Source organism: Lynx rufus, unplaced genomic scaffold (genome assembly GCF_022079265.1).
Source record: "Lynx rufus isolate CCGP_SWC_20201006 ecotype Redwood Valley unplaced genomic scaffold, mLynRuf1.p SCAF_9, whole genome shotgun sequence".
NCBI classification, from domain to species: Eukaryota; Metazoa; Chordata; class Mammalia; order Carnivora; family Felidae; genus Lynx; species Lynx rufus.
Window position 1 is genome coordinate 113,641,046 of NW_025814897.1, and position 23,554 is coordinate 113,664,599.

Sequence of the window (23,554 nt, forward strand, 5' to 3'; positions counted from 1 at the left end):
GTGCTAAGGCTCAAGTTATCAGGGGCTGTGCTTTCTGCTGGGTTCTTTTGCAGGACAGTACCCTCTACCTGGAAGGCACTTCCCACCCATCCGGAATCCCGTCTTCTAAGCTTCATTCGAACTAGTCCTCCATCCAGGCCAGCACATTCCTGTCTCGGGGAGGCGGGATAGGGGTGGGGGGGTGGGCAAGGGCCTGTCCCACCACTGGGTACAATGCCAACTTAAACAGGCATGCATGAGATCTGTCTTTGATGCCTGTCTCCCGAGGCGGGACTGCAACATTCCTCCCTGACACCCCAACCCCAACCCCACACACACCTCCACCAAGCCCCGCGCCCAGGCTGGCCCCGGGCCTCGTCATGGGCCCGGACACGGAACGGGTAGCTCCGGGGATGCCCAAGGATGACGTCCGCGGCGCTGTAACAACTACAACTCCCAGCATGCCCTGAGCCGGCGGCGTCCCGGGTCCGCGGCGGTTGCCTAGCGACCGGGCGTGTCCCGGAAGGCTGGGCGGAAGCTGGGCGGGACTTCCGGGGCGCTGGTTGCATCAGATTCTGGGAAGCCGGCGCCGCGGCTGCTGGTTTGTAATTCCTACGATGTCAGGTTCCTCTGGGGAGCAGGGTGAGTGCGCGCGGGGAGGCAAGCGGGGCGACCCCAGGCCTGAGGGGACGGCGGGTGTCCGGGGCGGGCGGGGGGCGACCCCGGGCCTGAGGGCGGCGGGTTTCCGGGGTGGGCAGGCTGGGGGCGACCGCGGGCCGGAGCGAGGCGGGTCCCCGGGGAGGGCAAGCGGGGGGGCGACCGCGGGCCCGAGGGAGGCTGGTCCCCGGGGAGGGCAGGCGAGACGACCCCCGGCCTGGGCCTGCGCTGTCCGCACTTCGCTGGGACCCGACTTGGCTCCTGACGGCGCCGCGGCCACCCGCTCCTCAGCCTCAGTCTCCTCGGGTTGTGCCCGGGACGACCTCGCCCCCTCCAGCCCCAGCTGTGCTCCGGGGACAGGCAGAGCCCGAGGGTTGTTGCGATTTGCGCCCAGCCGGCCAGCAACCCGGGGGTGGGCGGAAGACGCCGGGGGTACGCGGCCGCACACATGAAAGGCTTGGGGTTTCACGAAGCCTTTCATCTGCGGCTCCGCAAACAGTGGTCATTGGGATCTGCGTGGTCGGAGCGTTATTGCCGCACTTTATTGCCGCCGCGGAGGTTCAGGGAGCAGCCTTGGCTCTGCCCACCCGGGTCACCGATGCCACCAGCGGGTGGACAAGTGAGTCCACAGGCAGACCTCCGCAGAGCACTGGATCTTCTCCCACCGTCCGGCTCGAAAGGCTGTAGCCGCTGGCAAGACCAGAGACTGTCACCAGGATTCCTAAGTCTGGAGCAGACTTCCCTTGGGAAGCACTCTGAGCCGTAGAGTTCTTTTGCTCTTGGCTGGTGACCATTACATGCCAGTCTGCCGGCCTGCCCCCAGTGTAGGCTGGTCAAGGCTTTCCTGGCCCCCTGTCCTCCTCTTTGCTCCTGAGGCCTCTGGGGCTCTAAGTGGGGAAACCCAGCGATGTGAGAGGCACCCATGTGCCGGGGCTGCTGTCCCACTCCAGTGCCCACATACCAGGCCCGCTGGATGTCACCCAACAGGTGTGCCTGGATTCCAGCACTGCCCCACCTGCCTTGCCGCCAGACAGCCCTCGGACAGGTGTCCACCCAGACTCCCGTAAAACAGCATCGTGCTTCCCAGCCCTGACCGCAGAGCCGGTCCGGCTGGGCTGGGGTCCCAGCTGTGCCCCTTTCTTGCAGCACAGAGGGGTGACGCGTACGGCCTCAGAGGATGCCGACCCCTAAAGGAGTCATTACTAGGGACGGATTTAGAACAGCGCCTGGCACGGGATAGGTGCTGTGTGTCTGGGTTGAGACTAGAGCTGCTGTCTTGCCTTCTGTCGTTTTGTCTTTTTTCTTTCTTTTAAGCTTATTTTTGAGAGGTGGGGGAGGGGCAGAGAGAGGGAGAGAGAGTCCCCAAGCACACGGGGCTGGATCTCATAAACCACGCGGGACTCCATCTTACAAGCCATGGGGATCATGACCTGAGCTGAAATCAAGAGTCAGGTGCTTAACTGACTGAGCCCCTCAGGCGCCCCCTTTACTCTTTTTTTTTTTTTTTTTTTTTTTTTTTTTTTTTTAATGAAAGTGTGGTTTTGGTTCATTTGTGAACATAGATGACATATTGGTTTTTTCCTTTAATTGCTTTAGAATTTAAGGTTTTTGGAGCCTTGATAGGAGTTGGCCTTGGTAGGATGTCTGGACCGCTGATAGATTTTTGTAGTCTTGTGCCTTGGGACCACATGTCCCAGCCAGGGGTTGGCCCCAGGGCACAGCCCACCTGTACTTCCTTTACTGCCGCCCCCCCCCCCCCAACACCTGTTCCCCAGGCTTCCCTCAAAGACAACACCCTAAGACCACCCTCTGAGGAGACTGGAAGTAAAATGAAACTGGAAAGGGCTTTATATTAGGTGCCAGAGTTGTAGATGTGCTTGGTTTCCAGTTCCCGAAAGGTTTTTGTTCTGAAAGTTAGAGTCATCAAAAGTGACCCCATCTTCCCAGACTTGAAAGATACCCTCATTTAGAATATTCTTCCCATTTCAGATTGTCTTCCCTAAGGTGCTTCAGAACATCTGTTTGGTCCCCTATGATGACATTGGGTTTGCGGCCTCTCCCTTGTGGCTTGAAGGCGCGCGCCCCTCCCAGGCTCCGGCGACTCTTCTGAGGACCCCTGGGGGCACTCGGCTCCTCTCAGAGGCCTCGCCTCCGGTGGCTCTGCGTGAGGTCCAACTTGCTGTTCCGTTTTTTATGCAGTGCAGCGCAAAGGGTCCTCGCGATAATCACGTAGGTAGCGTTGTTCTCGGCCTGCGTGTCTTCTGGGCCCTGGTCTGCATGCGCCCGTCCCGGCCTTTGGTCCTCAGAGCGACTCTGGCTGGGGTAGATGGCTGCGCTTCTCTTCCTGGACCGACGAGAGTCCTGAAGCTCCGAGGAGTGAAGTGATTTGTCCGGGGTCACACAGCCGGAGGCAGAGCCAGGCTTCTGTGGTCTACCTCCGACCACAGTGGGGATCTTAACCACGATCCCGTGCTGCCTTTGATGATAATCTGTCCGACTCCATTCAGAATAACAGCGAGGGTCCTAATTCCAGAGCGTGTCGGGACAGATAAGATCAAGGCAACATGCTGCTGGGTTTCCCAAGGAAAAACGCAACGTGTGTATTCATAGATTGCAAGTATTAGCTCAGTTGTGAACTCGCGTTTCCCGGTATTTACTTTTTTAAAGTTGTCAGAGAGGTGCCCTTGGGGTAGAAACTAAGCCATTTCCGGTGTCCCGGCACCCGCTTACCTGGGCAGCAGACGGTGCTTGTAATCACCAGAAGGTCTGTGCAATGCCACGTGAGAGCGTTACAGTTTCTGTTTCGGTGGAAAAGTGTCACTGAGAGGTTGAAAAAGGTTTGCTTAAATGGATCCGTCACCTGCCATTTACCCCGCGAACGCACGTGGAGCGCCTGCCTTGCTCGGCACCGCGGGGCCCCGGAGCCCTGAATGCGAGCAAGGGTGAGCCATCCGGCAGAGGGCTGGGTGACAGCAGTGAAGGGCGAGCCCCTTCTGCCGAGGCGGGTCAGCGCCGGGGTGGGCTGGAACCGTGGACATCACAGCCTCTGAGGGACGTGGCAGCTCCCCCCCCCCGCCCCCTCCGGTCACTTCCCAGAGCGTGTGCTGCCTGGTGGCCCAAGCACTGCCAGGTTGTTCAGAGCACGGGCTCCGTGACTCTCCAGGCTGCAGACCTCGGCGCGCCCTTCTCTGCCAGCCACCCGCCGGGCGAGACGGCGTGTGGGGACCCCAGGGGCGGCTCCACACGGAAGCAGTGGCAGCAGGCTGTGGGCTGGTAGGCCAGGAGAGCCTGGAGGTGGAGGACGGGAGGCCGGTGAGCCCCTGACACTCTGGTCCTGAGGACAATGGAGGCTGAGCCCAGAGGAAGAACGAGGAGTGAGTGTCCTGGCAGAGGGCACAGCTTTCCCGAAAGTTCCTGAGGCCAGTGGGCGGAGGAGGGCCGGGAGATAGGCCGCAGGGCCTTGGGCATGCCTTTGGAATTCAGGTCTTACCTCGAGGTTTGGGAAAGATCATCTGCCCTTCCCCCACGTGAAGGTGGGGCAGGAGGACAGTGGGGGCCGTGGCCGTACTGGCCTGAGAGGTAGGCAGGGCTGGGGGACAGGGCTGGCGCTGGGTGTGGGTGGTGTGGGGCTGAGAGCAGAGCACCCAGGCTTTAGCCCAGTAGGGGATGGTGGCCGGGCCCTGGACTCTGGGACTGGGTGGTGGGGAGCACGGTGCACATGCCTCTCTGCTCCCCGACATTGGAATCACGTGGAGAAGGGATGCGTTTGGGAAGCCTTGTCCAGGCCCCTTTCTGAGGGCTGCTTGGGCAGCTGAGCATCCCCGGGGGGAGACGGAGTGGAGGGGACCCAGGAGGAGGGGCGCTGCAGGCAGGCAACCCGGGAGCCAGCAGAGGTTTGCAGAGAGGGCGTGATTTGTAGGGCAGTTTGGGGGGGGGGTGTGGAGGAGGGGTGCTGACGCCTGAGCCCAGGTTCATCTTGGAAACGGAAACAGACCTGGTCTGGGAGCTTATGAGGAAGGCAGAGGGGTCTGCACTTCCTCAAGCTGTTGGGGGGGGGGCGGGGGGGTCTTCTATGCACACTGAGGTCTGCAGGCCCTGGGGCAGTGGGCTGCCAGCCCAGCCCACCCCCAGGTTCTGATTCTGCGGGTCTCCCGAGGGCCGGGCAGGTACCCTTCCCACAGCTCATGGGGAGGAGCTGGGCCACACCTGAGCGGAGGAGGAGGAAGGTGAGGCAGGTTTAAATCCGATAGCAGGAGCTGGGAGAGGGGGAGAGGGAGAGGCGGAGAAGGGGCGAGGCCGTGTCGGGAGTGCAGCTCATTCCCTGTGGTGTTTGCTTTACTACCTGTGCCGAGGGATTACCTGGTTTTCTTGTTTGTGTGGTCTCAGGAAATGTCTTAGGAAGACTTCGGCCTTCTAAATTGGAAAGAGCGGATGAGAGATCAGTCTAAACCGCGTGGCCGCATAGTGACGTTGTCAAACAGTAGGGGTCCCTCCCGCGGCGTGTTTCTGGGCGGAACCACAACCTGACCTGGTGGCGGGCGTCCCCTCCACACGGTCACCGCCGTGAGGTCCGTCACCGCAGGTGCGCCTCCAGCCCGGGAGCCTTGTCGTCTGATCTCAGCATCGAGGCCGATAGCCAGACCGCCAGACTGATAGCCGCTCTGGCCCTCGTCCGTGGCCGCTTCAAAGCTGACCTGTGTTTTGCTTGTTTCCTCAAGACAAACTCGGATGCAGCCGCCACAGTTACCGCGGTGCCTGTGCGCCCCTGCGGCCCGGAAGCCCCGCATCCCACTGTGCTGCCCCAGTCCCCCAAGGTCCTTGCCCCGTGACGGCCACGCCGCTCCGGAGGGTAGACTTGAAGCGCGCGTGTAGCGTCCGGGGAAGCTCCTTCGGGAGCCGTCGTAATAGCCACTCAGGGGCGACGGTGACGGCAGTGGCCGCAGACCGACTGGGGGCTGGCTGTGTGCCAGGCTGCGTTTCGAACATTTACAAGCGTGATTTCACTAACACTCAGCTTTACGAGGCGGGTGCCGTTTCATGCCTGTCGAGCCTGGCCCGGCCCCCGCCCCGCCGCACGAGTTCGAGAGCTCCCGGACTCCCTGGCCGGGGTGCTCTACGGCCAGCCCAGCGGATAGGACACTTGACCCGTTTTTCTCACGTTAAGAACAGTATGTGCTTATTGGAGGAAACGTGGAGAAACCCGCTGATCAGGGTTCCCTGCCTCGGTGTTTGGCGGGAACTGGGTGATCTTTGGGGGGAGGGTGGCTGTGGCAGTGGGGCCGCTCCCCGAGAGCCCGCGGGCCGGGTCCTCAGAGACAGCTGCCCAGGTGGAGGAGGGAGAGCAGGGGCGTCCTCAATGGCAGGGGGCACCCTCCGTGTCTCTTTGCTTTGGCGACTCCGGGAGCTGACGCGAAAGTGCTCGTGCTCCTTGTGGGTCCGGAGTGAGCGGAAGCCACGCCCCCTGTAGGCGTGCACCTCTGGGAGCGAGCCCTTCGGGGTTAAAAGCAGCCTTAGGCTCCGCCCATGGGAATGTGCTGGGGGCGGGGGGGGGGGGGGCTGCTTCCCGGGAGAGGCCTGCCAGGCCCTGAAACAGCGGCGACCCCCCCCCCCCACCTCCCGGCACGTCGCAGGGAGCGCTGCAGTGTGAGCGCGTGTTCTGCCGCTGGCTCCCCATTGCCTCAGCACCTGTGTTGAGTATCTAGAATGTTCCAGGCCCCGTTCTAGATGCTGAGGGTATGTGCGGAGTGATTAAAGGGGGGTGTGGGGCAGACGGAAAGAAAGGAGTGGCGGGTTACAAGTAAGCATAAGGAGAGAAAGCAGAAACGAGGTCGGGGCTCCGGTCGGCGGGCAGTCCTTTGGAGCGACATCCAGGGAGAGCCGACGGAAAGATGACAGCCAGACAGCAGGGCCCCGAGGAACGGCGGAGCCTGGCCACGTCTGGGGGAGCATTCCAGGCTCTTGTGGAGTGAGCAGGGCCTCATGGGGCTGGACAGGGTGTGCGGGGTGGGGGCAGGAGCTGAAGTCAGAGGCCGGAGGGACCCGTGCGAGGTGGGGGTGGTTGGGAGGAGGGGGGTGGGGGATGTGATGTGATCTTGCACTTCTCAGCAGGCCACGCTGGCCACTGTGTTGGGCGATGCCAGGCCGCCCGTGGGGGAGCCTGTGGCACGGAGATTCGGGTACGGGGTGGGCTGGGCCCCCGCGTGGGAGCCACGGGGGGAAGGACTGCATTTCAGGTACATTTGCAGGCGGAGTCCCAGACTGCCCTGTGGCTTGGCTGTGGGCGTTCCTGAGTGTGACTGGTAAGGGGGCAGGACTCCAGTTGAGAGGGAAGGCTGGCCCCTTGTGGCCGCGTGGAGTGGGTGGCCATTCCGTCGGGTCGGCAGAGCCGAGCCCTCCTGGGGGTGCGCTGGGGAAGGAAGCAGGTGGGCTTTCGGGAAAGCCTGTGTTTTAAGCACAGCGTCCGTTTGAGAGCTCGAGGAGGACTTGTCGCCTCGCGGTCCTCCCCTTTCCTGTGGGTGGAGAACTCGGGTTCAGGACATCCGTGAGAAGTGGGCCTGTTAGGCGCTCCAGCAGCTGGGAAGCGGTGCGGGCCTCCCTCCTTCTGTGGGTCCATCCCACCCCCTCCTCGCTGCCTGCTGACGGCTGGACCTACACGACGGTCCTCCCGTGATGGAAGCAAGTGGGGCCAGGCATTGGGCCAGGCGGGTAAGCAGGGATGGGAGAGACGAGGGTCAGAGCGGTGGGAGCATGGCCGTGTAGGGGAGCGTCACCTCCCTGCCTGCAGCTGTCCTTGCTGTGGGTCCCGCACAGTGACCCAGTGACCTTGTAGTGTCGGGCAGCTGGCCCGGAACGACAGCCATGCCAAGAGGGAGAGGGGTGGGCTCATACTTTCCCGCTCCCGCCGAGAGGGTGTCTGTAGGAGCAAATGAGCCCTGGTCCTTTTTCCACGGTTCCCTCAGAAAATTAAGGTAAAACATCTGGGGTGATCAGGGCTTAGACGCAGCTCAGACCTATGGGTGGGGGTACCAGGCTCCTTCCTGTGGCCAGAGGGCCTGTAGCTTAGTGCCACCAGCCTGGCCCCTGCCTCCCTGTTTTGGGGCGGGGCTGGGTCTGCGCCCCTCCTGCTCAGGCTTGGGGCCACTCCTGACCCTGAGCCCCCCACGCCAGGGATAGACACAGCTGGACGTTAGTTAGGGTGGTGAGGACAGGTTTTGCCCCGTGACTGATACCGGGAGAAGTGACAGGTGACAGGTGACAGAGCCCTGGGGATGAAGAAGGGGGCGGGAGGGTGAGCAGAACTCAGTATTGTGGAGGAGGCGAAGAATCCCCAAGGGTGGTGAGTGTCACAGGCCGCTATGGCCAGCTGCGTCTGCTGGCTGGTGGTGACTGAAGTCCGGGATCTGTCCTCCCACAGAGACTGGAGGCGGGGCCCGTCCTTCCTGACGATTCCATTTGAGAGGAGTGGCCTTCAGGTGGTTGCGAGTCACTTCTGGGTTGTAGGAGATAAACACCCGAATGCTGCTCCTTTCAGGAATCGCTCTAAGGGAGGGCAGACGGAGCCTGCCGTGAGGTTTGGCATTTCGGGGGGCTGTGGTCCTCCCAGAAACGAGGCCTCCAGCTGCCGGAGACCATGCCGGTGCAGGGGCGCAGCCCAGGCTTTCTGCGTCCTGGCCCGCTCGGTGCCCACCGAGACCGGGTGTGCCCAGCCCCCCGCCGCGCCCGGATAGCAGGTGCGCTGCGGAGAAGGGGCTGTGTGTGTGTTCAGTCGTCTTTTCTTTAGTTGAGGTAAAATTCACCATTGAAATCGCATCGAAAGAGCACAATCCCGTGGCCTTTAGCGCATTTACAGTGCCATGCAAGCAGCACCCTTATCCATTTCCGGAACATTCCCATCCCCGCAAGTGGGAACCCCACCAGTCACCCCCAAGTGCCCCTCGCCAGCCCCGGGAAACCGCTGTCTGCTTCTGCCGTTCCACGGCCGGGAAAGGGTTGACGGGCAGGAGCCTCGTGTCTTTCCGGACTCGCGCCCGAGGCCCCGTCCCCCTGACTGATTCCCTGTGCCTCTGTCTTTGCAGCTCCCGCCTACAGGTCCATCCTGAGCATTAGTGACGAGGCAGCCAAGGTGCAGGCCCTGAACGAGCACCTCAGCACGCGTAGCTATGTCCAGGGGTACTCACTGTCCCAGGCAGACGTGGACGTGTTCAGGCAGCTCTCGGCCCCTCCCGCCGACACGCGCCTCTTCCACGTGGCTCGGTGGTTCAGGCACATGGAAGCGATCCTGGGTGGCGCCTGCGGCAGAGGCGAGCCCTGTGGGCGCCAAGCAAGTGAGTAGCAGAGTCCCCAGCCGTGAGAACGCCCCGTCGGGGGCCGCCCGCGAGGCCGGGGCCCCAGAGATGTGCGGCGCAGGTTGGCCGCGGGGCTGGCTCCCGGCACCTCACGCAAGCACGCGGCCTGGCGGGCGCCCCGAGTGGGGGTTAGGACGCGCTGCGCTGAGGAGGCGGCCCTGGCCAACCGGGACCCCCGCGGTCGCCGTGGCGGCCCGTGGTCACGGCGCGGAGCCGCCACGAGAGCGAGCTCCCTGGGCCGGAGGTGGGGGGGGGGGGTGTGCTCGGGCTGCAGCCTGGCCTCTAAAGCCAGCTCCCTGCTCGGCTCACGTTTGACGTGCTGCTGCTGCTTTCTTCTTTGCGTGCCTTGCGGGCTGTGTGTGTCCAGCGGATTCGGAACGGGCGAATCCTGGAACGACACCAGTTGGCATGGGGCCATTTGAAAAGCGGAAAAAAGTCGTATCTCAGCCTTGAGCTAAAGTCCGCCACCTGGCTTTAGCTCCAGCCTGTGAGCGCCGGTGCATCTGTGACCGTGTGTTGCTGGTTGTTTAGGGATACTTCTGGAAAGTTCTTGGGGCTCGGGCCCTGCGTGGTTTCTCGTCTGCGATGAACCCCAGGGTGCTCTGCCCCATAATCGCCCGATGCCCTCGAGCCGCTTGGCCACCACCCCCGTGGCTTGGGGCACTCCTGCTGCTTTGTGGGAGGGATGGGCCGCATGCTGTCCCTGGTGGCCCTGCCAGGCCGGGCAGCCTCCCGGGGGCTTTTCCAGGTCTTCAGGTGAAGCATTTGGAGCGTCGCCCTGTCCTGGTCTGCGCCGGGTCCCCTGCGGCGGGGGGCGGCGGTGGGGGCGTCGTCCGTCCTAGAGAATGGCGTGATGTGGGGTCCTCGACGATCCTGCAGCAAACGCCCCGTCCCCAGCACAGGGTGGGCGCTTCGTGTGTACGTCGTCTCCTCCCTGTGCGCCTGGCACGGTGCCCCGGGTGAGGTCAGTGGCGTCCGCTGTGTCCCCTCCGATTCTCAGGTGTCGGGTTGTCCCCTGGGTCCCAGCTCCCAAGACACAGCGGGCCAGAGTGGCGGTCAGGCAGGGTCCGGGGCCCCCAGCCTTGGCAGCGGCCTGGCTCGCGCTCCATCGAGGACCTTGTTGAAAGAAAGGTGCGGACGCGTGTCACCACGGACATCGTGACGTAAAGATGGGCGCCTGCCCCTGCAAACAGCTTTCAATCCGCACAGAGGAAGGCGGCTCGAGACAGAGTGTCACCCTGAGCATTGACGAGGCTGCTCTAGGCCGGCTCAGGGGTGGTGGGGACAGGCACCCTGGATGGCACCCATAGCGTTTCCTGCCTCTGCCCCTTCCGAGTTCCGTCGTGTGAGCACGGCTGGTCCCAGAACCCTTGGAGGCCGCTTCCTCTCCCACGTCCCTGGGGGGGGGGGGGGGGATGTAGCTGAGCACTGCGGCCCCCCTCACTGCCACCAGAATTGAGCACTGCTCCGTCCCTGAGGGCTCTGGAGCCCTGTCCTGGGCGTGTGGTTCCTCTCCAGTCCCTCGATCCCCGGCCCCCGTCCACATTCCCTCCAAGTCCGTTCTGCCAGCGACCGTGACCTGGCTTGTCACTCCTCCTGCCACTAGCCCCATTCTGTCCCAGTGACTCTCGCGGGCCGTCCGTGTCCGTCCCCGGGGCTGTGGGCCTCAACCCCCCCAGTACCCTCGCAGGCACGGAGGCTGGGGCGCGGGCGGCCCGACCTCCGTTCCTTCTACCTCCTCCGGGCCCCGTCAGCCTCCTCTCCTGGGCTCCGGCACAGGGGGACCGCTCCGCTCGGGGCCTCACCTGCTGTGTCCCCGAGTCTGGAGGGCTCCGCACCCAGCGTGGGACCTTGCCCCTCCTCCCAGCTCCCCCGGGCAGGACCCTCAGGGCGGGCTGGGCGCTGAGGAAGGCCCCATGGCTTTGGGAGCATCACAGTGCAGCTCGGCACCCATGCGCCCGCCCCTGTGCCCCGGGGAAGGGGAATGAGCACAGTGCGGGGGGCCTGGCCGGCCCTGCTGGGGTGCTCTGGAGACCTCCCTCGAGCCTTCTTCAGTGCGTCTCGTAGCGGAGTGTGGTTCTGTTGGGTCCGAGTTTGTCCGCACAGCAGCCCCGCGCCCAGGACCGGGCCTGGAGGGGACCGGGTGTGTGTTGGATGAACGAATGCGTGTTCGTTCGGACGGAAGCCACATGAGAAGTTAATGCCCAGGGAGGCCCCTGCTGTGGCCGAGAGCTGTGTGAAGCACAGGGAGACACGGCTTGGCGTGGTCAGGTTGTGGAGCGCCGTGGAGGTGGGCCGCTGGTGCTAAGTGGGCCGGGTTGATGCAGGGGTAATGCTGGTGGAGAATTTTCCATATTAAATCAAGGGCCCTTGTGTGACGTCTTCCAATTTCCCCTTACGCAAGTTCCCATTTGTAAAATGCCGGATTTCCTTGACCCCGCCACCCCGTGTGACAGAAGTGGCCCTTCAGGCCGTGGCCAGTCTCCGTGGACTCCACCTTCGGCTGTGTCCTCAGATGGCTCGTGGTCTCGGAAGTGCCTCCGGTGCTGCGAACCCCGAGGCCTCCTGCTTAGCGGTGCGAGCACTGCTGGGTCCCTGGGTCACATCAGTGTGTGTGACAGCTCTGGCCGGTGTCCCCAGTCACCCCGGATGGCAGGGTTGACTCTGTTTCAGGAGCTAGGGGGTCCGAGTGAGGGAGGAGATGAATGGCATCAGAGGCAGCAGGTTGAGTGTCCTTGAGTCACGGACTGAGAGTTTCCTTCGAGGGCGTTTGCTGCATTTAAAATGAACCTGTAAGACACGTGCCTGACCTTAACGTAAGCCTCGCTGTTTCATCAAGGGTGTGGGCCTCCCCACGCACGAGAATGCGTGGCCACCTCAGTTTGCTGGCAGTTACCCAGAACAAGGAACTCCCGCGGGGCCCTGTCTCCTTCCTCCGAGCTGCCGGCTTCCCTCCCCGCCTGCACGCGTGCACACACACAGGCCGCCGCCTTCTTCCTCCTCTCTCCTCTGCCTGTCGGCTAGGCCAGCCTCCGTGTAGCCGATGCGACACGTTGGGCAAATGGCCGTGCCCAGGACTGACTTCTCCGTGGGGCCCGTCCTGTGCACCGCGGGCAGGGCGCCAGGCTGGCCCCGTGGGCGAGGGCCGGGGCACACAGCTGGCTCGTAGTGCGGGGTGCCAGGTGCCCGCGACAGAGCCGCACCCCTTCGGGCTCTCAGGGCGCAGGCTGCGTAAGTGCTGCCTCTTGTCCGGCCGGAAGCCCGGGCCTGGGACACGTGGAGCAGTGGGGGCAGCCCCCGAGACCGTGCCGAGGAGGGGACGGGTCGTGGAGGGCAGCGAGGGGACAGAGCCGCCCCGCGCTGCTTCCGGAGCCGGTCAGGCACCAGCGTGGAGCTCCCAGCCGCGCGAGTTTGCTCCAGGGTCGAGTCAGGGGACACCTTGCCTGTGGTGGGGAGTGGGCCCCAGAATTGAGGGGGAGCCGGCCACTCGTTTGCCCCCGTCTGACAGAGACGGGGCTGGGGCTGGAGGCCGTCCTCTCTGAGTTTCTGCCCCGGCCGGTCCTGTGCTGCCCCGGGAAGTGGCCCATGTCCCTCAAACCCGGGGGGAGGGCAGGGCACCCCCAGTTACATGCTGCATTAGAGCCCAGCGGCGCGGGGCCCGAGCCCCCTCCTGACCCGCGAGCGGTGGCCGCCGCTGCCGCGCACGTTTGTGAACGGGGGTGCACGGGTGTGAGGCCCGGCGGGAGCTGGCGGGTGTGAGCACGCCTCGGGGGCCTCCCCAGGCCGTGTTTCCGCTCGTAGCGCAGAATGTGAGCCACGTGGAGAAGGGGCCACGTTGGACTCGGCGATGCCGGCGGATCCGCTCGTTCGGCCCCCCTGGCGGGTCATGGAGAGCAACACGGTGTTTGCGTTGGAACAGCCAGGTGGTGGCTGCGGTGTGACGTGCGCTTCCGTGACTCTGCACGCCTTCTGCCTTCGCAGGTAAAGGTCGGCGGGGGCAGCCTCAGTGGTCTCCTCCAGCCGGGTCTCCGCCGTGCAAGCTCCGCCTTTACAACAGCCTCACCCGGAACAAGGTCAGGAGGGGCCCCGCGGGAGGGGTGCGGGGAGGGCCGGCCCCGGGAGCCCACGTGCCCTCGTGGAGCCGACCGGTGCTGTTGCGTCGGGCTCTGCAGTCAGCGCATACGGGCTCTGACACCGGGCAACTCCTCGCCCCGCGTTCTCCGTGCGGCCCGAGGACAGCTGTCCTTGAGGGGAGGGCCGCCTGCTGGCCCTGCAGCGCCCTGACCACTCCCCCGGCCGCCAGGGGCGTAGACGCCCGCGGTCACTCGGAGCCACGCCGAGTGCCGGCCTGCCTTCAGAGGGGACACGTGGCGGCGGCAGGCGCCCCAGCGCCAGCCAAGCCGACGGGCAGAGCGGCGGGCCCGGTGGGCGTTGCCGGGCGCCGACCGGGTTTCGAGAAGGCGGGATCGGATCCCAGTCGAGTGGGGTTTGCTTGGTTGCGGCCACGGCGGGTTAGAATTTTGTCCGTGAGCGCGCTGGCACGCGGGGACACGGGGTCTCGGGGGTTCCAGCCGCAGTAACGGAGCTCTCCCGTCCCTGACGTCTATGGCCTTTGTCAGTGAGACAGACTTGTCCTTGCTGAATTTGGCGTAAACAAACCCCAGCGTCCTCTCTGACGCTGGCTGGGGTGACCCCGCGCGGTGCCTCTTACACGTCGACGACGGTCGTCCCTTCGTGTTTTACCAAAGGACGTGTTTATACCTCAAAACGGGAAGAAGGTGACGTGGTACTGCTGCGGGCCTACCGTCTACGACGCGTCTCACATGGGGCACGCCAGGTGGGACCCGCTGCGGGCGTCCGGCACGGGCAGGGGGGCGGCCGGGCGGGACCCGCTGCGGGCGTCTGGAGGTGTGGGCCCTGCGGGAGCATCTCTGCCCTTCAGAGATCTCTGCTCTGCTACAGGGACCCGAGATTCGAGAGGAAAATCAACCCCGAGCCTTTCTTATTTCTAAGATAAAATTTTCATTCTGTAAGTAACCCACATCCGTGACAGGAAAGTTGGGGGATGCGGACAGGTGACAGGAATCCTGCCCGGCAGCCGTGTGGCGGGCGTCCTGGCTGCGTGTAGACATCTGGTCCCACGGCTCTGGCGGCAGGCTGGGGCCCCCACGGCAGTCACGGGCCCTGAGCAGGGTGGTGGTGCCATGGGAGCCTTCCCCCGTGGCTGCTCTCGTGGCCGTGTGGCCCTGGGCGGGGGGGGGGGGGGGTGCGTGGCGGGCTACGGGAAAGGTCTGTCCGCGTGCTCTAGGTCCTACATTTCCTTCGACATCCTGAGGAGAGTGCTGCGGGACTACTTCGGCTTCGACGTGTTCTACTGCATGAACATCACGGACATCGACGACAAGGTGGGGCTCTCACCAGGCCGTTTTCGGAACGGCGGGGGTGGGAAGGAGGAAGTGACGTCGGTGAGTAGAACACGGTGGGCCTCGGCCCCGTACACATCCAGTTAGCGTCGCGGTTTGTACGAACGACGTCCGTCTTCAGATGTGAAGATGCTGCGAGAACCTGAACGGCCGGGGCAACGAGACTTCGGGTGGCGCGCGATTTTGTGCGCAGCGATGGGGCGGCGGGGGGAGGGCAGCCAATTTCCTGAAGACCAGAAGGGTCACGGGAGGAGGGCCGTGTTCCCCGGCCGCCTGGCGGGGCTCGGAGTCTGCCGGCTTGCAGGGCCAAGGGCGCGCTTCGGACGTGACCCCGGTTTCCCTTTCGTCTCTCCAGATCATCAGGAGGGCCCGGCAGAACCACTTGTTCGAGCAGTACCGGGGGAAGCAGCCGCGGGCGGCCCAGCTCCTGGAGGACGTTCGTGCCGCCCTGAAGGTGGGCCCCCGTCTGTCTGTTCCTTGACTCCTGACCGACCGGCCCTGGCGTGGGGCCTCAGCTGTCCACCATTAAAGCTAGCGCCATCCGGGCACCGGAGCTCTGGGTCACGTGGTCCCCTGGCCTGTGGGAAAAGTCGCCAGGAAAGACACACCTGGGCGGGGCGTGGAGTAGGGGGCTGCGCCTGCCGCTCACGGGAGAATGTCAGAGTTTGTCACGGTGGCAGTAACGTATGCTTGCCCGTACAATGTCCCTAACACTCCTGTGTCTTCTGTGCTGAGATCACAGCCGCATCTGATGATTCTGAGTGTGCGACGCGGAAGCCGTCCCAGCCCCTTACGTTGGGGGCACTAGAAGTTTTCAGAATTATTGGCGGAAATTCTTTCCAATTTAATATTTTGAGTAACAGTATCACAAAGTATGGTGCTAACAGGGTAAGGCTAGAATAAGTCGTTTTATTCTCTTTAAGAGTGGTTAGTATTTTAGTGACCGCAGCAGTGGTCAGCGCTTACGTGCATCATCTCTAGAAGAGAAAGTGGGAATGAAATCAGAGCTTAGCGGTCTTGGGCTGACACGGGGCGGGCCCGCCAGGACTTCGCGCCTTTGCGAGGCTCAGTAGTCCCCCGGTGACACCTGAGTGACCCCGAGCACAGGCGTTTTAACATCAGAGAAACAGGCCGGGGGGGGGGGGGGGGCGCGAGGAGCAGGGTGTCGGGCCGGGCCTGTCCACTGCCGGACTTGCGCCTCCTTCGGGGAAGCTAGGACCACGCCCTGGGGACACTTGCAGGGCAGGGGGAGGGACCGTCCTCTCCGGTGAGGCAGTCTCTGACGGCCCTGCCCTCTCCTGTGCTTGCAGCCGTTTTCAGTCAAGTTAAATGAGACCACGGACCCGGACAGAAAGCAAATGCTGGAGCGCACTCAGCGCGCGGTGGAGCTGGCCGCAGAGCCCCTGGAGAGAGCCGTGCGGGGCGGCCTCCCGGCAGAGGAGGCCACCCGCTGCGCAGAGGTGAGGTCTCCAGCGCGACCCGCACACCCTGCCCCGAGGTGGCTCGCTGCTCCCGGGTTCCAGCCTGTGCCTCTGCGCGCGGCACCTGGGCCCGGCCACCCTGGGGCCGAGCAGGGCTCCCCTCGCCCCACGCCAGCATCCTCACGGGTGGGGGCGGCGCATCGGAGCATGTGCGGAGATCGTTCCGGGGGTTTCTGGTGGCCTCCCCCGTGTTTCTTGGCGGCACCTGCAGAGAGCAGAGTGAGGCTGGAGTTGAACTGGGCCGTGGGGCCCTGTGTGGGTTCCCCGCCGGCCCCGGGGCCTCCCGGGCAGGCTCCTCCGCCCCCTGGACGGGGTGAGGGCACTGCACTGGGGCCCGGGAGGCTGTCACTGCCGGCGCCTCCAGCCCGGCCCGTCTCCTGCTCGCTGGCGCCCCCTGCTGGCTGCCCTCTCCAGCGCTCAGTGGGACGACTGACCAGGCCATCCCTCCCTGGAGTGGGGGGGCAGCTCAGGCTTTACTTTCACTTTCACGTTCTCCCACGGTTCAGATGGCCGGCGTGGCCTCCTGCCGAGCTTAATGAGACAGAGCCTGATGTACACAGACCCGCGGACCAGTGTTTTTGCCGGACGTCCTTCCGCCTGGGCCCCGCGTCGTAGCTGGCCTTCCTTCGGAGGGCCTCCTGCGTCCGCTGTTTCTCCCTCTCCTGGGATGCCAGTCACGTTTCCTGGTTATGGCAGTATGACTGGGAATTTTTTTCTTGATTATTCCACCGATACCCTTTCCTTAGAAGAGTATGATAACACAGATGTGACGTAAGATGTACCACGTTAACCACTTACAGGTGCACAGCTCAGGGGCGCTAAGCACGTTCACGCTGTTGTGCAGCTGTCCCCACCCTCTGCGTCCAGAACTTTCCGTCTTCCCAAACAGAAACTCTGTCCCTGGGAAACACGGGCCCCCTTTTGTCCGTGATGAGTAACGCAGCTGTGAAGAGCGCTGTGCAGATATCCCGCCTAGTTCCTTCGTGTGGACGCTTCCGGAGCGGAAGTCTGGGCTGTTTGGCGGCTAGATTTCAGGATTCCGAGAATCCGCCACACCGGTTTCCACAGCAGCATCCACACCGCGGTTTCTGACCGTTCCCACCAACACTTGTGATTTCCGTCCTTCTGACGGTAGCCTTCCTGATGAGTGGGGGCCGTGGCCCGCGGGGCACTGGGTCTGCACTTCTCTGAGCACCGGTGAGGCTGACCAGCTGACCATGAGCTGGGAGTCCTTTTCTGTCTGTGGACGCACATTTGCAAGAGTTTCTTTAGGCTGTACGTCTGGGGTCGAGGTGCTGGGCTGTCGGCCGTGTGTCTGCCTAACCGTCGGGTCCCCAACACCGGCCACGCGTCCGGTGATTCTCCGGAAGGACGCGCGGGACTCGGCGTAGACTTGTCCTCACATCGAAGGGGTCTCACGGGTCTCACGGGGTTGTGGCTGGAGGCGAGGCTCGGGCCGCGTCTGGAGGAATCCACGCACGGGCCTCCCCGGTTCCCGCAGACGCGCGGCTCGCCCTCCCCCACCAGAAAATGCGTGGCCGCCCGTGGTAGATGTTCGTGTGCAGAGAGCCCATCGGACCCTCCATGCCCGAGGCTTCACGGGTGCTGTCCCATCCACCCAGCACCCAGCACAGCTTCCCCCGACCACGGCTCCCACCCACCAAGTCTCCGACTCCAGAAACGAGCAGGTTTATGTTTTGCGTCCGCCACACTGTTCGCTCGATGACACAGAGTGGTCCCGGTGTCCCCGCCTCTCCGTGCAGGGACGTTTTCCTGCAGACTCAGCCGGGGCCGCCCTGCCCGCGGGCCTCTCCAGAGGGGCTGGCAGCTGGGGCCTGCCGTGCAGTAACGCTTCCCTAAGTGTCTGTGTCCTCCCGTGTCTGCGACACGTGTCAGCTATTGTTCACCTGCACTTGGGGTTGCCGGGTTCCTTTCGTGGGCGGGATAGGAGCCAGCACGTGACGGGCTCGTTACTGTAGTTTGGATCTGCACGTGTCTGACCTCTTGCGAGATGGCCTTTCCGTGTGCTCTCTTGACGGCCGTGATTCTGGGCACAGGTCTTCTGCCCCATTGTCCACCTGGATTTCTGTCTTCTCATGGGTTTAAAAGCGTCCTTACTCCTGGACACTAACCCCTTGTCATCTAAATACGTTGCAAACGCTTTCTCACAATCTCTGGCATTTCTTTTCACTTTCTTTCAGTAACAGAGGGTCTGAATTCTGACGCAGTCAAACGTATCAGCTTTTTAAATGCTCCTTTGTGTTCTGTGTCAGGTCTGAGCGTGTGGTTGCCCAGGTTCTCCTCTGTTGGCCACGCCACCCACCCCGTGTGAGCATCTCGCCAGCTGTCCCTGGCGTCAGGGAGGGAGGAGGTCTAGGCTCGTTTGGGCTGTCTCTTTCTTCCCGTGTGTTTTCGCTTGTCCAGGCCCATGGGGGGCCCGGGTGGGATCTTAACCTTCATACGGAGGCGTCGTTTCGGACGGGTCGGTCCCCTCCATTCTGTCTTCCTGTTTCGTCTGTTTCTTTAAAGACCTGGTGTTCAGAGCAGTTTCAGGTTCCCGGCAAGTCTGAGAGGAGGCACGGAGATTTCCCACGGGGCCTTGCCCTCCAGCCCCGCCTCCTCCACTGTCAGCACATCACCCGCAGACACGTCGTCGTCACCGAGAACCCACAGCAGACACGGGTTCTGTCCTGGGGGGGGGAGGGGTGGCGCGTGTTCCATGGGTGTGGACGGATGTGCAGCGGTGCGCACATCTACTCCAACGTCAGGCGGAGTGGTTTCCCTGCCCTGGGCATGCCGTGTGCCCCGCCTGCACGTCCCTCCCTGTCCCCAGCCCGTGGAAACCGCTCGTCTGTCTGCGGCCTCCGTGCGTTTCCCTTTCCAGAACGTCACAGAGTTGGCATCGCACCCCATGTGGCCTTCTCAAATTGGCTTTTGTCAGTAAATCTACACGTCAGGGTCATCCACGCTTCCCCTGTCCTGAGAGCTCGCGTCTCTTGAGCGCGGGGTAAGACTCCGTGCGCTGGACGCCCCACAGCTGGTTTATCCGCCCACCTGCTGAGTGCACCTTTGTGGCTTCCGAGGTTAGGCAGTTGTGAAGAAGCGGATAGAAACGTCCACCCGCAGGGTTTCGTGTGGACCTGAGTTTCCGGCTCCTTTGGGCAAATACCAGGAGTGTGGCTGCTGGATCCAAGAGCATGCTCCGTTTTGCAAGAAGCCAGCACACCGTCCTCCAGAGCGGCTGCTCCGCCCCCGATCCCGGCACGGGGGAGTCCTTGCTGTTCTGACTCCCCAGCATGGAGTGTGTGTGTATTTTGGCCCTTCTGACAGGCGTGTGATGGTATCCCACTGTTGGGGTTTGCGTTCCCCTGACAGCACCGGTGGGGAGCACCTTTCCACGTCCTTCCCCGTTTGCCACCTGAGCCTCTTTGGCGAGGGGCCTGTCGAGGTCTTTGACTCAGTCTTCATCGAGTTGTTTGTTTTCTCACTGTTGAGTGTGCACATTTCGGATAAGAGCCCTTTATCAGTTGTGTCTTTGGCAAGTAGTTTCTCCTAGTCTGAGGCTCGTCTTTTCGTGTTCTTGACTGTGGTTTTCCTAGAGCAGAACTTTGTGATCTTAAAGTTCAGCCGTCGGCACACCGCTTCCTTTCCTTTTTCTTTGTTTTTTTTTTTTTTTTAAATGCTCTTTAGAGAGAGGGGAAGAGAACTGGTGGGGGAGGGGCAGAGAGAGAGGGAGACACAGAACTCAAAGCGGGCTCCGGGCTCTGAGCCGTCAGCCCAGAGCCCGACTCGGGGCTTGAACCCAAGAACCGTGAGATTGTGACCCGAGCCGAAGTCAGATGCTTAACCGACTGAGCCACCCAGGCGCCCCGCTAATATTTTATTAAGGATTTTTGCATCTATGTCCACGAGAGATACTGGTCTGCAGTTTTCTTTTCTTGCAATGTCTTTGTCTGCGTTTGGCGTTAGGGTAATGCTGTCCTCGTGGAATGAGTTAGGAAGTAGTCTGTCTGCTACTTTCCTCTGAAAACCTGTAGAAAATTGGTATAACTTGTTCCTTCGATGTTTGATAAAATTCACCAGTGAACCCACCTGGCCTGGGTGATGTCTGTTTTGGAAAGTTACAAGTTACTGATTAAATCTCTTTAATAGACATAGGATACAGGCTTTTTTCGGATTGTGTGGATCGTCTTGGGTGAGTTTTGGCAACTTCTGTCTTTCAAAGAATCGGTCCGTTCGTCCAGGTTTCAAGTCTGGGGGCACAGGGTTGTGTACAGTGTTACTTTATTATGCTTTTAGTTTTCATGGGGTCTGTAGTAATGTCCCTCTTTCACTTTGAGTACTAGTATCGTGTTTTCTCTTTTTTCTTAAGTAGCTTGCCTAGAGGCATATCAGTTTTATTCATTTCCCCAAAGAACTAGTTTTTGGTTTCGTGGATTTTTTTCTGTATGGAGTTCCCGTGTTGTGCTTTAATTTTTATTATTTCTTTCTTCCACTTTGGATTTAATTTGTTCTTCTTTTTCTAGTTTGTTAGGTGGAAGTGTAGATGATTAATTTTAGACCTCTTTTTCTTCTCTGATCTATGCGCCTAGTGTTACAAATGTCCTCTAAGCACTGCTTTTACCGTATTTCACAAATTTTGGTACACTGTGTTTTCGTTTTCATTTAGCTCAAAAACTTTTTATTTATTTAAAAAAATTTTTTTTTACATTTATTTATTTTTGAGAAACAGAGTGAGACAAAGCATGAGTGGGGGAGGGACAGAGCGAGGGAGACACGGAATCCGAAGCAGGCTCCAGGATCCGAGCTGTCAGCACAGAGCCCGAAGCAGGGCTCCAGCCCACAAACCGTGAGATCGTAACCTGAGCTGAAGTCGGGCGCTCAACCGACTGAGCCCCCCAGGTGCCCCTAGTTCAAGACTTTTAATGTTTTCTTGGGATAACCTTCTTTGGCCCGTGTGTTCTTTAGAAATGCGTTCTTTGATCCCCATGTACTGTGGGGTTTTCCAGCTCTCTTTCTCTTTCTGGTTTCTAGTTCAGTTGCACAGTGGTCCGAGAGCAGACACGGTGTATGATTTCCGTTCTTTTGAATTTGTTCAGGCGTGTTTTACAGCCCAGCCTGTGGTCTGTGTTGGTGAACGCTGCGTGTTCTGCCTGCTGTCGGACGAAGTGGTCTGTGGACGTGCATTGGGTCCAGCCGACTGATGGTCATGTTGAGCTCATCCGCCTCCTTACCCGTCTCCTACTGCTGGGTCCGTCCCCTTCGGAGGGAGGCGTGTTGAAGTCTCCAACCACCTCTGCGAGTTCATCTGTTTCTCCTCACACTTCTGCTTGCTTCTGCCTCGTGTGGTCTGACGCCCTGCCCCGGGCCCGCACACCGGAAGCACGGTTGCCCTGTAGAACTGACCCGTTCGTCCTGCCACGTCCTTCTCTATCCCTGACAACTCTCCTGGCTTCGAAGTCTGCTTTGTCTGAAGAGAGCTACTCCTGCTTTATCTCACTGATTTGCACCGTGGTCGCGCAGTGCATTTCCGCCATCCGTTTACTTTTGATTTGTACGTGTCTTTTTACTTAAAGTGGATTCCTTGTGGACAACTGAGAGTTGGGTCTTGGATTTTGATCCACTCTGATGATCTCTTTTAGTTGGTGCGTTTAGACCATTGACATTCAAAGTGATGTTGATGTAGTTGGATTCTTATCCACGCTGTTGTTTTTCTCTTGTTGCCCTCGTTCTTTGTTCCTGTTTTGTCTTCCACTCCTTGTCTGTCTTTCGTGGTTTTAAGTGAGCATTTCACATGATTCTGCATTCTCTCCTTTTACCGCATATCAAACACTTGATTTTCAGTGGCTGCCCTAGAGTTTGCAATATACACTTGTGACTAATCCCACTTTCAAACACACTGTGCCCTTCGTGGTCGTAGGAGTGCCCTACAATAACGAGATGACCCTAGTTCCTGCTTCCCGCCCTTGTGTCGTGGCCGTCACTTGTCTTAGCTGTCTGGAAACACAGAGGGCGTTGTGTCTACTTAAACGGGTACGTAAGTGTGCAGGTCGATGCATTCCCACTGCCATCATTTTGAACAAGCTGTTCTCTGTTGGATCAGTTAAGAGAAATAGAAGTTCTGGGGCACCTGGGCGACTCCGTCGGTTGAGCAGTCTGACTCGTGATTTTGGCTCGGATGGTGATCCCGGGGTCGTGGGATCGAGTCCCACGTCTGGCTCTGCGCTGACAGCTTGGAGCCTGCTTGGGATTCTCTCTCTCCCTTTCTCTGTCCCTCCGCTGTTCACATGCATGCTCTTTCTCTCCTCTCTCTAAAAAATAAATAATCATAAATTGCTTTTATTTTACATGCACTTAATTCTTTCCACGATGTTCTTTCTTACTTTATGTAGACCCAAGCTTCCAACCTCTGTTACTTTCGTCCTCTCTAAAGAGCTTCTTTGGACATTTCTTGCAAAGCAGGTCTGCCGGCAACACGTTCCCTTGGTTTTTGTTTCCCTGAGAGTTTGGTTTCCCTTTGCTTTTGCAGGCCGACGTCACAGGGCACAGAATTCCCGGGTGGCAAGCGTTTTGTCTCAGCACTTAAATATCCCCGTCCTTCTTTGCTTGCACGGAGTGTGAGGACAAGTCGGGCGCAGTGCTCGCCTCTGCTCGTCTACCGACGAGGTGTTTTCCTCGGGCTTCTTTCAGGGTTGCATCAGCTTTGATGGGGTGCGGCCCGAGCTCGGCGTGCCTGGGTGCGGCGTTCCGGTGTTTCTCCTGCCCGACGTCCCGGGGGCTCCGTGCGCCTGCGGTTAGGGTCCGACACGAGTGGGGCGCTCTCACTCGCTCGGGAGTCCGACGTTTCTCCCTCCCTTTCCCTCTGCTGTCCCCGTGACGCACGTGTGGCACGTCTGTGGTGGGCCCGGGGCCTCGGCTGCCCTGTTCGGTTTTGTTCACTCTGTGAGAATGAAGCCTTTCTCATGTTCAGTTTTGGGGGTTTCTCTTCTGTTGTCCTCAAGCCCCGAGATTCTTCCGCCGGCCGCGTCCAGTCTCCCGATGACCCCACAAGGACAGTCTTTGTTTCTATCACGCTGTGGTGGATCCCCGACGTCTCCTGCCCGTTCTCTCAGGACTTCCTTCTCTCTGCTCACCTTGGCCCTCTGTTCCTGCGCGTGGTCGGCCGCATCCATCGGAGCCCTGAGCGTATTCATCCCAGTAGTTTGACCCCCGGGTCTGCCAGCCGCCCTGTGTCTTCACGTCGTTCTCTGCCTCTTGGCGTGCCCGGTCGTGTTTCCTCGATAGCCAGCCGTGAGGTTCCCGGCTGTGAGGGGACGGGCGGGGAGGTGACCAGGCTGGGGGCCGGGCCCCGTGCCAGGTGCCGTGAGCGGGGTTCAGTCTCAAGCGAGCCCACGCCTCTGGACCGTGCCTCCCTGGCGCCCGGCGTGGTGGCCGTGGGGCCGAGCGTCCTGGTGGGGCCCTGTCACCGCCCCCCAGCCCGGCAGCAGGTAGCAGGTGTGTTCCAGGTGGGAGCCTGGCGGGAGCCCCTAGCTGCACCTTTCCTGTCCACATCGTGGTACAAACGTGCCTCCCTGCGTGTCCTCACTGTGTCTTCCGTGTCCTCTTTTCCTGAACTTTCTCTCTGCACCCTTTGTTCTTGGCCCCGTTGCCCCCACTGGCGGACTGCCGA

At 61.1% G+C, this 23,554-nt stretch overlaps 1 protein-coding gene across 5 annotated transcripts in view; it reads left to right on the forward strand.

The window, feature by feature from the left end:
* Positions 1–541: 541 nt before the first annotated feature.
* CARS1 (cysteinyl-tRNA synthetase 1) overlaps positions 542–23,554 on the forward strand; it is a 44,518-nt gene continuing 21,505 nt past the window's right edge. For 3 of the 5 annotated variants that reach the window (XR_006960497.1, XR_006960496.1, XM_047070123.1), the window contains exons 1-7: positions 548–621; positions 8,712–8,960; positions 12,963–13,054; positions 13,730–13,818; positions 14,290–14,386; positions 14,760–14,858; positions 15,715–15,864. Coding sequence is in view for 3 of the 5 variants with exons in the window: in XM_047070123.1 (XP_046926079.1) it covers positions 597–621; positions 8,712–8,960; positions 12,963–13,054; positions 13,730–13,818; positions 14,290–14,386; positions 14,760–14,858; positions 15,715–15,864 (801 nt within the window). In the remaining 2 variants the exon portion in view is untranslated. Of the gene's footprint in view, positions 622–8,711; positions 8,961–12,962; positions 13,055–13,729; positions 14,011–14,289; positions 14,387–14,759; positions 14,859–15,714; positions 15,865–23,554 lie in introns of those variants that run through there. The other 2 variants (XM_047070124.1, XM_047070125.1) reach the window with 2 other exon arrangements.